The sequence below is a fragment of the Barbus barbus genome (genome assembly GCF_936440315.1).
Source record: "Barbus barbus genome assembly, chromosome: 6".
Lineage (NCBI taxonomy): Eukaryota > Metazoa > Chordata > Actinopteri > Cypriniformes > Cyprinidae > Barbus > Barbus barbus.
Genome location: NC_136734.1, coordinates 37,444,205 through 37,459,453, shown reverse-complemented (window position 1 = coordinate 37,459,453; position 15,249 = coordinate 37,444,205). Strand labels below are relative to the sequence as shown.

At 36.3% G+C, this 15,249-nt stretch overlaps 1 protein-coding gene and 1 pseudogene across 2 annotated transcripts; one reads left to right on the top strand and one right to left on the bottom strand.

Annotated features, from left to right (window-relative positions):
• The first annotated feature begins 1,494 nt into the window (after positions 1 to 1,494).
• LOC306870786 (unconventional myosin-Ih-like) lies at positions 1,495 to 10,840 on the top strand (annotated as a pseudogene). The gene is made up of 25 exons: positions 1,495 to 1,730; positions 1,814 to 1,919; positions 2,018 to 2,215; positions 2,295 to 2,375; positions 2,459 to 2,638; positions 3,024 to 3,115; positions 3,205 to 3,318; positions 3,411 to 3,482; positions 3,571 to 3,679; positions 3,898 to 3,965; positions 4,857 to 4,962; positions 5,065 to 5,145; positions 5,307 to 5,393; positions 6,033 to 6,113; positions 6,653 to 6,758; positions 6,863 to 6,972; positions 7,074 to 7,180; positions 7,283 to 7,360; positions 7,446 to 7,499; positions 7,640 to 7,724; positions 7,905 to 8,067; positions 8,785 to 8,859; positions 8,950 to 9,042; positions 9,118 to 9,173; positions 10,823 to 10,840. The product of its transcript is annotated as an unconventional myosin-Ih-like (transcript).
• Positions 9,507 to 14,684, bottom strand: LOC306871055 (BTB/POZ domain-containing adapter for CUL3-mediated RhoA degradation protein 3-like). Its single transcript, XM_079418736.1, has 7 exons — positions 14,609 to 14,684; positions 13,454 to 13,667; positions 13,166 to 13,335; positions 12,173 to 12,259; positions 12,030 to 12,082; positions 11,745 to 11,940; positions 9,507 to 11,146 (listed from the first exon to the last, which is right to left on the bottom strand). The coding sequence occupies exons 1-7, from the start codon at positions 14,609 to 14,611 to the stop codon at positions 10,928 to 10,930; spliced, it is 942 nt and encodes a 313-aa protein (XP_079274862.1). The 5' UTR covers positions 14,612 to 14,684; the 3' UTR covers positions 9,507 to 10,927.
• Positions 14,685 to 15,249: the final 565 nt, after the last annotated feature.

Here is a 15,249-nt window from a genome sequence, read left to right as displayed (position 1 = left end):
AGACAAATATAAGCAACCCCTCCCTCCTTCCCTCCCTTCCTCTGTCCCTCCTTCATATCTCCCTCTTTCTCTCTCCCTCTTCTGCTCCTTTGCCCTCTCCCCCTCTACATCCAACCAGGCCGCACCAGCCCAAATAGGCCAAATCTCATCTATTGTCCTGGGACTGCCCAGTGTGAAATTCGGTGTGACATTAAATGTTTTCTAATGAATAAATTTTGAAAGGATATGCAGAGAGAATATGTGTAATGGAATGTAGACTGCATTTTAAAAGCTTCTTCATTGTCCATCGTCTTTGGAATTTACAGGACAAAAAAACTGGCCTCTTTCAGAGCTAATGAGGTTTATGGGGGTGAAAGGGGGGGCGGAGGAGATTTTGGGGGCTTCTAGTCGTTAGATTAGACTTAGTTTTTTTTTTTTTTTCCTTTTCTGTTTCTTCTTATAATTCGCTATATGAAAGTCAAATATCCTGTGTTCTAAAAAAAAAAATGTGAAGATGACAAATTCTGAAGAAAAGTAAAGACCACTGGCAATCCTAAAAATATCTAGCATGTAAAAATACACAATTTTAAGGAATGGATTAATGCATGCCTCGAAAGTTTCACATATTGAGAAATGCACTTCTCTGTTCTCTTTATTATTACACAATGACAGACACTGAACTAAGGAAGTAACTTGAACAAAGTTTGATCATTTGGTTGAGGATTGTGGTTTTTGCAGATAATAGTTCAGTTGCCTAATTTTTGGCTAAACCCTTTCCTGAGCTGCTTAAGAAACCAAAGACTTCTATGTATTAACATTATAGACTTTTTTTTTTTTTACAATATCGAGAATAAATTGACATTTATTCACACACTGCTAGATATTGGCATTGATTAAACCCGCTTTACTATTGATGTTGGCTTTGATTAAACCTATATCTCAGGAAATATTTCAGTGGAGTGAAAACAAGCACTCTTGGTTTTCGAAAGTATCTGCTAGTGCCAAGTTGGAAGATATGGCCGCCTGTATTTAAGGTGTACTGAATGCTATCTGATATGGTCGGTGGAATAAATTAAATCACAACATGCTATTTAAACAGGTTTCTTAGCGAAAGCAAAGCTGTCAGTCATAGGTCTACTCATTGCAGGTGATATCTCATTACAAAAGCCTCTACAATAGAGAGCAGCATTATAAAGTACTTAGTTAAACATCAGCAGGGGATTATGCGGTTGGGTGATTGTGACTCAATCAGAGACCTTAGACCCCGATTTTCAGTCTCAACAAATCTATTAATGAAAGAAAATCTATTAATGAAAAGTTGAAGAGTCACTAGATGGCTCAGTTTTACTGCTGGTTTTTATTGCTGAAGAAATGCAGCATCTATTAACCCTGATATTTCTTCATCCAATAGCCAATATTTCTTTTGAAACGAGTCACTGATTATTTGACAGAAATTGATATTCAGGCCTATTTTGCTGCTTTAAAAGCTAAGCTTCTGAACTCTATGGCTGCAGAATGACACAATCCTATAGACTTGGTCAGTGTAAACAAATTGCATTGGGTCATGGTCAGTGTTGTGCTTGTCTGATTGGGAGAAAGGAAAGGTTGAACTGGGTCAGTTGGAGTTGGAGGGTGCCCTGATTGCCAGAGACCGAGTTGGCATCCAGGACTTTGTGCTTCTTGATGCCCACAACAGTGAGACAGTCTTCCTGGACAATCTGAAGAAACGTTTCACAGAGGATTTGATATATGAGTCAGACATCAAAAACAAAGGTTACTTTGCTTTTTACATTGTGATTAAATTCATGACATCTCAGCATCTCTATACTCTCAGACTTACATAGGTACTCTACTGATATCTGTAAACCCATACAAAGAATTGGACATCTACACCAGGAAACAAATGGAGGGGTGAACTTCTTTGAGCTGCCACCTCATATGTAAGTATTTAACTTACCTTCATTGCCAAACCAGTAACTTAGATATTTGTAAATAAAATTGAAAGAAAAAAAAAAATCACATTTTTTGTCCTTCTCAGATATGCATTAGCAGATAATGTCTACCACACCATGCTATCAGAAGCCAACAACAACTTTATTCTGATATCTGGGGAAAGTGGAGCGGGTAAAACTGAGGCCTCCAAGAAGATCTTGCAGTACTATGCAGTCAGCTGCCCTAGTTCCACCTTACTGGACACTGTGAGAGACCGCATGCTCATCCCAACCCTGTACTAGAGATCAGTCCAACAATAATATTCTCAGAATGTGTCTGACCATTCACTATATATGCTTTACATTCATTGCATGTGATTTTAGGCCTTTGGAAATGCAAAAACAATGAAAAATGACAACTCCAGCCGTTTTGGGAACTATATGGACATCCAGTTTGATTGTCAGGTATCGACAAATACCTTACTACTTTCATCCCATTAAATAATATTGCATGTTTAAAAAAGATTCACGCTCCTTTTAATGCGTAGGGAGATGCTGTTGGTGGCCACATCCTCAGCTATCTGCTGGAAAAGTCTAGAGTGGTTCACCAAAACCATGGTGAGAGAAACGTTCATATTTTCTACCAGCTGGTGGAGGGAGGAGAGGAAGACCTACTGAGGCACCTGGGCTTGGAGAAGGACACTAAACAATATAGTTATTTAGTGCAGGTATGATTTCCAATTTTAAATCTGATGTGCAAAAAAAAAAGGCTGTGACGATATCAGATTTTTCACTACACGATTGTCGTGGCCACAAAAATCACGATAATGATATATATAGAAATCTTGTGATATTTATATAGTATAAAAATACAGTGTGTATATATATAAGTATATATACTCCATAATGGCTCTGGGCTATATGTCTATGTATACTATTCATTATTTAAATATACAGTATATTGTGACACCACCCAATTAACACGATAACAATATTTCATTGTTTAAAAATCCCAATTGTTGCCAATACATATAAAGCGACATCCCAAAATAAGAAGTGAAATCTATGCAGAATCAGACTCTCCAGCGTTTTTTGTTTTTTTTGTCTTAATAGGGAGAATGTTTGAATGTGAGCTCCTTTAATGCCAAGAATGACTGGAAAACTGTTAAAAACACATTATTGACTTCGATGCTAGTGACATTGAGGTAAGGAGAAGCACAATTTTTGTGTATAAATGTTCTGATCTGCAAGTACTTTGATCATAAACAGATACATTTTATCTTTAATATCTCAGCACCTCTTTGGGATTATAGCTAGTGTGCTCCATCTGGGGAACGTGCACTTTGATGGAGACCCCAAAGGTTATGCTATTCTAAACTCTAATGCGGCACTGCGTTGGGTATCCAAGGTCAATTTATTTATTTATGTTCAATACTAGTTTACAATGACATACTCTTAAGTGATATCTGAGTAACATCGCTCCTTTGTGTTTATTTTTAGCTGTTAGGGATCCATGTACAGGCCCTTCAAGAAGCTCTGACATTCAGGAAGATTGAAGCCAAATCAGAGGAGGTAAAATAATTTTGTAATGTGATGATGTACTGTCTTTTTATCCAAAATGATTCTTGAAGCAGGTGACAGCTGTCTTTCTGGCCTCCAGGTTCTGAGTCCATTTACTGTTGAGCATGCTATCTATGCCAGAGATGCTTGGTGAAAGCCGTGCCTTCACATGGCTAGTCAACAGGATCAATGAATCTCTGGAGAATAAAGTAAGAGGACAACAGGAAAAAAAGTTCAAATAATTATGATTTGAGGCCAATGTTTGGTTACATTGCAAATCTCCTGGTATAATTCATTTGAAAGTCACTGGATGTGGTTTGTTCCATTTTAAAGAGATGGAAATATTGTTGCTTTTTACTAAATTCTACTAGACAGATTTAAAGGAACTATCATGGAATCCAAAATGACTTGCCTTTTTTTCTCTTAGGATTCTGAGAGGAAGACAGTCATTGGATTGTTAGACATCTATGGATTGGAGGTATTCTCTGTTAACAGGTATGTGTTTGGAAATAAATGGGACAGACAGATAGATGAAAGACAGACAGACAGATCAATAGATAGATGGACAATATTGCCAAAAGTATTGGGACACCCCCTTCTAATGAACAGGTTTGACTACTTTAGCAATTTCCACGAGTATAAATCTTAATGTTTAAGCATATAATGATATTATTTCTATTCTAACCTGACAAGGATATTCTAACCTGTGTATAAGGCAAGGTTAAAAAAGAAATGATTGATTCAGTCAGTGTGGAAGAACTTGACTGGTCTGCAGAAAGCCAACTCCTGATCCCAGCTGAACTCCTCTGGTGTGACTTTAAATGCAGACCTTGAGCCAAAAACTCATCACCAAACACCAATGACTAGTACATAAGGGTACAGTTATTTTAGTCACATGGGTACAGTCATGCTGCAACAGAGATGGAAATACAATTTTGTAAATACATGAATTATATTTCCATCTTTGGCCACAGTTTTGGTACCTTTTTCTGTTCTAAAGAAGGGGGTGTCCCAGTACTTTTGCCCATATAATGTATATACAAGTCATTGGACTGTTCAGCTGGGATCAGGACTTGGCTTTCTGCAGACCAGTCAAGTTCTTCCACACTGACTGAATCAATCATGTCTTTTTGAACCGTGTCTTATACACAGAGGCACTGTCATGTTAGAATAGAAAAGGGTCTTTTCCAAACTGTCGGAAACAAAAAATTAGAAACACAAAATTCCCTAAAATGTCTTTATATGCTTACACATTAATATTTGTACTCATGGAAATTACTAAAGTAGTCAAACTTGTTCATTAGAAGGGGTGTCCCAATACTTTTGGCAATATTGTGTAGATATATAGATCATTTGTGTGCATGATCTTATGAATGTTTTGCTTAGTTTTGAGCAGTTTTGCATTAACTACTGCAATGAGAAGCTACAGCGGCTCTTCATTCAGTTGACTCTGAAGTCTGAACAGGAGGAATATGAGGCAGAAGAAATTGAGGTGAGCTAAAACAAATCGATCATTCATCATCCAAACATTATTATAGAATGATATACTGAGCTTGAATAAGAGAATAAGGGTCATTCTCTGTCACTGTTTTAGTGGGAGCCGGTGCAGTTCTTCAACAATATAATCATCTGTGATCTGGTGGAAGAGAAGCACAGAGGAATCATCTCTGTGTTGGTATGGAATAATAAGTACACTGTCTTTACACACTGAAGGGTAACATACTGAAGATAGATATCATTTACTTCGATACTTTTTGAAATAAAAGATTGCTTGTTGGAGCATTTGCTGGAGCATCTAACTGGAGCATTTGCATAAGAGAAATTTGGGTATTTCAGGATGAGGAGTGTATGAGGCCGGGTGATGCCACGGATCTCACTTTTCTTGAAAAGCTTGAAGAAAAAATGGGAAATCATCCCCATTTTGTAACGTGAGTTTGTGTTTTATCGACACCTCAATATTGTATGTGGCACTAAACAAGAGTTCTTCTGCTTTAATTAATTCAGTAGTGCTAGAAACTATCAGCAGCTTGGTTCTTCACTACAAGCCTCTGACGAGGAAGAATCAGCCAGACTTTGTCGTATTTGAAACTGAAGCATTCACCCCCTGGTTTGGCCACATTGTCTCTCTTAAGCCTTTCATTGACTGACGCCTGATGAAAGTGCACAGCAGTGTGAGAGAGACAGAGATTGTGATGTTGTGTTACTCACTCTTTATCCAGGTCAAATACAAATTAAGTTCCTGAATCACTGAGTGAGTGTTATTGTACTTAGCAGGTAGACCGTAGCACTAGCAATGTCAAGGTTGTAGGAAAACATACATCCATAAAACTTGCTAAATTCATGAGAAGAATGAAATTAAGTACAAATTTAGTGTACTTATTATATTTATTATCAGTACAGAAAATTAATATACAAACACAATTTATTATTTTAACAGATGTGCAATTTAAGCATATTATTTGCATTCTCTTATTTTAGGCCCTACAAGATTAATGGCCGTAAATGTGTTGTGCACGCACGTGTGTTTCCTTATATGTGCATTTGTTTGTGTGTAACCAATAGGTGGTGCGTCTGTCAAAGAACCCTATAATACAGGAGTGCTTTCCAGCCACTGAGGGAGACAGCAGGAGAAGACCTGAGACAGTGAGTCCACTTGCTGTGCCAAAAATACTGAAATATACTCAATTAATGTACACTAAATTGTTTTCAAAAGCTAGTAAGGATGGTACATTTTTTTAAAGATGAAATGGAAGTTGCACACATTGTATTGTTGGTACCCATATGTCCTATTCATACATGATTTATATTATATATAAATAGATATGACATTCTTCTTAAATATACAAGTATTTATATATACATATTAATACACACATATATTATGTAAACACAAACTTTTGTGATTAATGTGATTAATCGTTTTGAAAGCCCTAAAATAAAGAAATGGGAAACTCAGTCACAGATTGGATTCTGCTAATTTTGTATGTGATGAAGGAATTATTTCCATACTTTAAATACACACAGTATTTATAAATCATAGCATTTCTATAAATTGAGTACTGTAGCCTACTATTTTGAATCAAAAATACAAATTTTTAAAAATATAAAATAAAATAAATAAACTCACATCATATCTAAGTAATGGACATAATCTCCTTCAATCTGAATTGTGAAATCTGTAGGTGGCTACTCGGTTTAAGAACAGTCTTCTGCGGCTGACGGAGATTCTGACCGCTAAGGAAGCATGGGATGTGCGCTGCCTCAAGTCCAATGACAATAAACAGTCAGGTGAGAAACTGTATGTGAATGCTAAGAACTCGTGTGTACATTGAATTTGTTATTTCGGGTAATGTAGAATGATAGATTCTTTTACTCTGTTTGTCCTCTCACAGGCAAGTTCGATGAAATTCTGATCAGGCACCAGGGGAAATATCTGGGGTTAATGGAGGGTCAGACGAGCTGGATTTGCTTATCGACGTAGATATGAGGTTTTTCTACAAAGGTACAGTAGCCATTTAATACCATCACATACTCAAATATGAAAGCTGTTTGACTTTTACACTTAATAGACTTAAAATGCTCATATAATGCAACATTCCTAAGGTACAAAGCTCTTTGTCCTGCCACTTGGCCCCACTGGAGAGGTGTACCTGCAGAGGGGGTGGAAAAACTTCTAGGCTACTATAGCCTGATGAGTATAAAATGGGCAGGTGAGCTCTTTCAGGCTTTTACAGTACCTTCACAATTTAATACTGAAAAATTAGGATCTGTTTTCTCATCACACAAACCTGAACTTCCCTTCATATTCAAAGGACAATGATATCCATACGATATGCCAGGACACTTTTTGCCACAGAAGATGCCTTTTGAAATCTGCAAACATGAACTGGGTAAGCAACAGAGAATTCAAAAGAAACTTTTTTTTGTATTATTATTTTTTTTTATTATAAGCATTTGTTAATGTTGCTTTTACAGCTACAAGATTACAGGCCAAATACAAAGGTTACAGAGCCAAACAGAAAGAAGCTGGTAAGTAACAGTATTTATTGATTTAATAGTTTAACTGATATTTATAGTATATTACAGAATATTATGACACTTCATTGCAACATAAAGTATATTTAATATAGCATACATATGATTCAGCCTTTTTTTTTGCCAACATTTAGCTACAAAAATTGAGACATGCTGGAGAGGAGTGCAGGCACGCAAAGAGAGAGATCACAGAGCCTGGGCTGTCAAAATCATTAAACAGTAATATTAGTTAAAAAAACAAAAATTAAAAACATTTTATTGACCAGGTGTATGCCCTTTCACTTAAGGGGATAGTTCACCCCAAAATGAAAATTCTGTCATCATTTATGATTGAGGATGAACTACACCTTTAAGGGATGAGATGGCATTCCCATAATGAAATTATTTTTATGCTTGCAGGTTTATTAAGGGTTACATCACACGTCGAGAGGCAAAAACTACTGACAACTCCGAATACCTGGCCTTCGTTAGACAGAGCTACCTAAATAGACTGAAAGACAACTTACCAAAGACTGTCCTGGACAAGACCACATGGCTGACACCTCCTCCAGTCATGACAGAGGTTTTCAGAAATTCTCTGTTATTAAAATCACGAAACAGATACATTGATTAAATGATTAAATGAATCATAAGATCTATATTAAAATGAAGAGGCATACACAAAAACATAAGAAAAGTGGAATATGACATCTGCAGAAACAATGCTCAATGCATAGCTAAACAGATTCGTTAAAGGGTTAGTTCACCCAAAAATGAAAACTCTGTCATTAATTACTCTCCCTCATGTCGTTCCAAACCCGTAAAGACCTTCGTTCATCTTCGGAACACAAATTAAGATATTTTTGATGAAATCCGAGAGCTTGCTGTTCCTGAATAGACAGCAACACAACTGACACGTTAAAGGCCCAGAAAGGTCGTAAGGACATTGTTAAAATAGTCCATGTGACATCAGTGGTTCAACCATTTTATGAATCAATGAGAATACTTTTTGTGTGCAAAGAAAACGATAGAAAACTAGAACGAAGATGAACGAAGGTCTGGAAGGACATGAGGGTGAGTAATTAATGACAGAATTTTCATTTTTGGGTGAACTATTCCGTTAATCACTTCAGCCACACTTAAAACTATGAATTGCATTTCATTAAAAGTTGCATCACAATTATTGCCATTTGACCTAATCTTCAATTGTCTGAACACTTTTTGAGGAAACTGTATTCAAACGTTCATGTGTAGTGTTATTTTAAACTGGGATATCTTTGGCGCTTTTGTGATTGTAGAGATTCTGCGACAGCTGAACACACGAATGATGGTGAGGAAGTATGTGCGGGGAATTACACCACAGAAAAAAGCACAGGTCATTATCACTGTTGTCACAGGCTTTTGAGTCTTTAAAATAGAGTTTCAGCTAATTTTGGCTAATAATGATGAAAATGTGTTTTCACAGCTGCAATAAAAATAGTAACTAGTGCCATCTTTAAGGGAAAGAAGGACAGCTACCCTTCGAGCATTGCTGTTCCTTGGATGGATGCTAGAATCAGTCAGTAGTTTACATAAACAATTAGTCTTGCACAGATCCTTTTGTATGCCTTATGTACTTTCTTGAATTTATTAGAGGAACAAGACATCGATATGAGGGTCCTTCAGATTATACGACATGAACGTATCAAGGTAAATCAGAATCTTTCTAATGTATGAAGTCCAATTGTCAATCATACAGAATAGAATTAGAATCTTTGGGGGAATATCCATCCCCCAAACTGTGACACACACACACACACACACACACTAACTCAATATATGGAGATTCAAAGCAGCACTGTGTACAAATAGAACATTTATTAAAAAATATATTTTGTTGTTTTGATAAATGCTGCTGTTCTTGACATTTCTTGTAAACTGAATGTTTTATTTGGTCATGTTCATGCGTTGTTGTTGAGCCATATTTATAACATTGTTTTATACCAATGCATACAAACCACAGAAATAAAATACAAAGCAAATGCGCAGTTTGATCTACAAAATTTGTAGAAATCTTTATTTGTGATAACGTGTGTATAAATAATTTGTATGTAAAACATTTTTATTCATGTGCAAACCTCTACAGTATTACAGATTTCATAGGTTTTTTTTTTTTTTTTAAATACACCTTTAATAAAACTAATAATCGCAAACCATCTGTGATGCTGCAGCAGAGGAGAGCCCATACTCGCGTACGTCCTGGAGCTTCTTTAATGTGGTCTGGTCTCTGATTACACACTCATACTTGGTGTCCATTTCCCAATTACAGATATACATCCGAACGCTTCTGACTACATCTCAGTTTCTTTGCTTGAATGAGATCACTTGCAAAATCCAGAGGCATAATTAACTTGATGGAATTTAATACAGCGCAGCAGAAAGGTATTTAATAGAATAATCATTTTACTGATTGTAGCTAAAGGGGGCTAGAAAACTTGACAATTACTGCTTTTAAAAAGTGCCTCATGTACATGAGTGAAAACACCATAACACTACACTGCCCTCTATTGGCCAAACTCATACAGACCTGTCATAAAATCCAGCACATACACACAATCCTCAAATGACAGAGTGCATAAATGTTTTTGCACACACATAATAAGAATTTGTATGACACGCTTCTCTAATGAGTGTAAAAATGTGAGTTAAGGACTGAATTCTTCTAATAAGGCAATAATAATATCCTCCTTCACTGAATTCACTGATCACTTGACTGTCAAACCACACCGACATTTTCAAGAACGGTATCTCAGTAAGACACACTATCAGCACTGTGAAATTCTGGCTCTAACACTTAAGTTCAAAGCGACAAAAACAAGAAAAGAGGGATAAACTAAACTCAAAAGCCACAAAAATCCAACGTCTATCACACAAACAAAAAAAAGAACAGGATTAATATATAAGGCACCAGGAACCCTACAGTCTTCACTCGAACAGAACAAATATGGTAAATAATGTCAAATATAAAAATACTACGGCAGACAACTAAATTTGGAAAATATCCATTTGCTGCAAACCTAAGTAAATGACAGTTTAGCTGATCGACTTGATATATTCATTGGAATTTGCTTTATGATTAACAAACAGGGCAACATGTTCAGGGAATGTTACGAATGCAGTAAAACTAACCATCTGTTGTGCACTTCTGCTCACATTTACACCATCATAGCATCTTTTTAGTGAGGTCCTCAAAAATGCACAATTTACCTTTGAGGTCAATGCTGCACTGCCCTATATGCCACATTCACGTAACATTATCATTACTAGCGATTCTGTGAGAATCCCTTTGTCTCTCTAAGGAAGTAGACTCGGGATAAACTTAACTGACGTGTCTGTTTGCAAACAGGGACGTAACCGAAGCGCTGGTAGTTGTTAAGGCACTGAAAAGAGGAGAAACTGCAGGGTCACTGGTGGTGGTGAGTGCGGTCATCAGGGCGCTTGATGTGGATCCTCCGCACTCTTTCAATACGCTCCCTCTCTTCGTCCTCGTCGATGTGGTGGGAACGCCCTGCGGCGCCCCCTGTGGCCTCCAGCAGTGCATTGTCAGGTCCGCGGCCATCTTGAGACTCATAGAGCAAGATGTTGAGGGTCTCTTCATAGATGCGAGCCTCTGGGAACTCAACCTGTGATGGAGGGTATAAAAAAAGTGAGTCATATATACTTATCAGAAGCATTTAGGACAAATTTATCTTTTAGATAGTTAGGTAAATGAGAGACTAAAACAAAGTAAAGAATATCTAAAGAATAAATTTAACAGAACAATACAGCAATATGCAGGCTTCAATACATCAAAGTTTGAATATACAACTTCCAACAAATATTCATACTTTTTATTTTAATTTGCACACAAACGTGCTCTTCCTCAGTTATCATTTACAGTGCCAATGTTGTAAGTTTCGTAAATCAAGATAATTTACTTGAGAATCGAGATGATATAAGATGTCTTGATTTAATCAAAGTCACTTAATTTGTCAGAAAACCAGAGTTGCCAACTGCTTGCTTCAAGTATAAATCCAAGGATGTTTAGATATTTGTATTGGAAAACATCAATATATATATATTTTTTGCTATGCATGCAACATTTAATGCTGTGACTTCAAGACTTCCTGTGAATTCAAACTTTTTAACCCAGAAATGAAGAGATTTTGTTTTGAAAACAGAAAATGCTAGACTGTATAAGAAGTTTGATTTTAATCATGTGACGGACAGATCACCCTTTACCTTTGTCTGCTTCTTCTCAGTGGCGTAGACTATTGATGTGCAGCACACCTCTGCAATCTTCCTGCCCTGGCCGTAAAAGGACCAGCAACAAATCTCATCACCAATCACGTCCTTGATGAAAAGCACTCGGCCATTGAACCTCAGAGACAGCTTGTCAAACAGCTCAATGTTCTTCAACATGTTATCATCAGAGTTGCTACAAAGAGAAAGAGCAATCCAATCAGGTAAAAGCTCAACTGTAAGATTCTCAACAACCCAAACCTTATAAGAAATTAAACTCTTTACGTTGTATATGAATATTTATTGTTGCTCCTGTTGTACAGCAGTTTGACTGTAGGCTGCAAATACACAGAAAGACAAATCAAGGGTCTGTTCTCGGTGAAAGCGAATAGTATTCCTTTAAGACTGACATGATAAAGCATTTGTACCTTATTAGCAGTAGCGATGAGCCTCTGTTCCTCCTTCGATGATGTCACCAGTGGAACTTTACAGAATGGTTCATACGCATCTTTGTTCTGAAAACATTTGTAAACCAGAAATGTAGAATGTAAGTCTAAATAAAAAAATTATTTAATATTGTAACATATATGCTTACTTAAAATGATAGCCAAAAATGGAAATTCTGTCATCATTTACTCCCCCTCATGTTTTTCCAAACTCATAAGACTTTCGTTCTCCTTAAGAACACAAATTAAGATTTTTTTTAATTAAACTTGAGAAATTTCTCTTGGTCATTTACACCAAAAATGTGATGTCTCTTCTGAAATATTCCAAGTATATCCAAGTCTTCTGATATTACGCTATAATATTTAGGCACACAACCATTTATATTTTCATTAACTCACAAATGAAAACACGAACATTTAACTGAACTCTCTGAAAATTGCAAATCCTGTAGTTGGGACATCCACAGCAATAAAAATAGACTTTCGTTTTTTTAATAATATAATAAAAAATAGTTGCACATGGGATCATAGATCATTGGCTTGTGCAATGAGACATGCTTTGACGACAGTCAAAAAATCTCAAATGTGCACATGTAGTATCCCCATTAGGACATACACAACAAAATGATGTACAAAATTATAGAAAAACAGATTTATCATCAAAAATATTGATATAACTTGACTGCTCTATGACAAGTATATATTTTTTTATAAAAGTCTGATAGATAAAGTCTGTATTTTGATTCTGTTTATCTATATTTCGATTTTTACACATTGCGTTGATGCATTGAATCGTCATTTGATTGATGCTTTGCTACACATCTAATAAATGGAGCAACATAAATCTCTCAGGTTTCATAAAAACTATTTCATTTGCATTTTGAAGATGAACAAAAATGGGTTGAAACAAGAAATAAATGAGAGAATTTTCAGTTTTGCACAAACTATTTAAATGTGTTGTAGCTGATACTGTACCTGTAATGCCGCCTGACACTCATCCACCAGGCCCTGCACCAGGTAATACTTTGCTTCTGCCAGTAACTCCTCCGTCTCCCTCCGGCTCTCAGGTAACGGGACGACTCCGTCTCTCAGGTAGTTCAGGATGGTCCCAAAGTGCTTCCCGCACCTGTCAATCAGAATCCAGCCTGGAGAAAGATCAGAGATGAAAAGTGTGTCTTGAACACCGCAGAAGCACACATTTGCATCGATATGGTTCATAATATTAAATTAACTCTTCTGCAGTAGCTATTACAGTACATCTACCTTCACTATCAGTAAGGACCTCCATACGGCCACTGAACATGGCCTTCAGCATGGTGTCCTGCTTGGTCAGGGTCTGCATGGTGGTGTAGTACAGTGCTCCTCCAACATTCAGCTTCACATATTTGGAACTAGGACTGGACCCCTTGAAGGAGGTGGTCCGTGTTGTAGCTGCCGGCACAGCCGAGCTCACCACACTTTCTCCTGACATCTCTTCCTGAAAATCAGGAAAGAAAAGTATGAAAATGCAGGATTCTCATATAATACATACATATAGAACCACGCTCTTTTCTCTGCTTGTACATTAGACACTTTTTATAAACACTCCCTGCTACAAATATGATAACGTATGTTTACTCGTGCATTGCACTACAAATCATCTTGCACTATGTGCTGCTTCTTCCAAAATTTAATGTACAGTATTTATGCGTCTTTAGACAACTATTTATAGTATATGTATAGTCAAATTTATGTCCACACATGTAGCAGAATAACAGTAAAGCGCTATTTTCTCATTTCTCTCAGGGGATTAATAGTGTATGCATCTACATTGCAAATATACACACATACTACCCTATAATTTTGAGTGTTATGAAATGTGTATGAACACAGTGAGGGTACATTTCTTCAAATTACAAATAAAATTTGTTCTGAATATCAAAAAAAAAAAAAAAAAGTTATGCACATATTGAAAAGTTTTAGCAGGGCGGTGCATATCACTTCTCACACTCCCACAAGTCTCTTAAATTCTATTAAATGTACCAAATTAACAAACTAATAGATTGTAAAACATTAAATCGTGATATTAACTCGTCTCTCCTTCAATGCGTTCACAACACAATGAGACTGGTTTAATGACCTCATGTCAAAACCTGCTGTGATGGTTTTTTTCTTAAACCCATATATAACATTACATGATTCGTAACTGAATACGAAAAAAAATCATTTAATTTAACGTTAGTTAAATAAGAAAAGGACAACCAGAGGAGCTAATGCGCTAAACTAGCACACCATCTTGTTCTCTCAATTTCTTTAAGGAAATAAACACGAACTTACAAGTAAAAAAGCTAATTACACGCCACAATAATTAACAATTAAAATATACACCGATAGAAGCATACAAATTAGATGAAACATCAGACAAATGTCGTTATTTACCATAGAAATTCCCCGATTCTTTCGGGCCTCTTGAAACGGGAATTAGATCACTTCCGGTCGCAACCCAGACTCGTGCACGAGGCTTCAGGCCACGCGCTTATTGGCTGTTTGGAGCAAAAAATACATGAACGCGCTTTTTATTACAGTAGATGGGAAGTAACTCCATCTGTCCAATATCCTGTAAATTTTCTCACTTCCTGTGATTGTAACTATACACTAATTTGTGAGTGTTGGGTGGTTCTATATTTAACTAACTTTGTGTCTGATACGATTCAGACATCAGGCACTTTTTAGATGCCATAATAAAATGTTTTTTGGATACATATGTATCTCCAAATATCACAACAACTAAAAACACCAAAATAATTTAAGACAAATTTTAAAAATCATTAGCAAATATACTTTGACCATTTTTTTTAAATCTGTTCTTGTTTATGCAATAAAAAAATTAAAAAGTTGTTTATATATATATGTACATCAAAAGCTGTATCACAAATAGTTACAAAATCCCAGCTCCCTGCTGTCCCAAACCTCAAATTAAAACGTTTAAAATAGTTCAGTGTAATATCGCGTCAACAATGAAACGATATCAATGCACTGCGACAAATTAAAAAGTACGAGCCATATTTTTGTGTGAATGC

Excerpts from the sequence above, each read along its gene's own strand:
- LOC306871055 (XM_079418736.1), bottom strand. Across the intron at positions 12,260-13,165 it reads AGTGTCAGGCGGCATTACAG|AACAAAGATGCGTATGAACC; the intron begins GTACAGTATCAG and ends AAATGTTTTCAG. Across the intron at positions 12,083-12,172 it reads TCATCGCTACTGCTAATAAG|CCTACAGTCAAACTGCTGTA; the intron begins GTACAAATGCTT and ends GTGTATTTGCAG.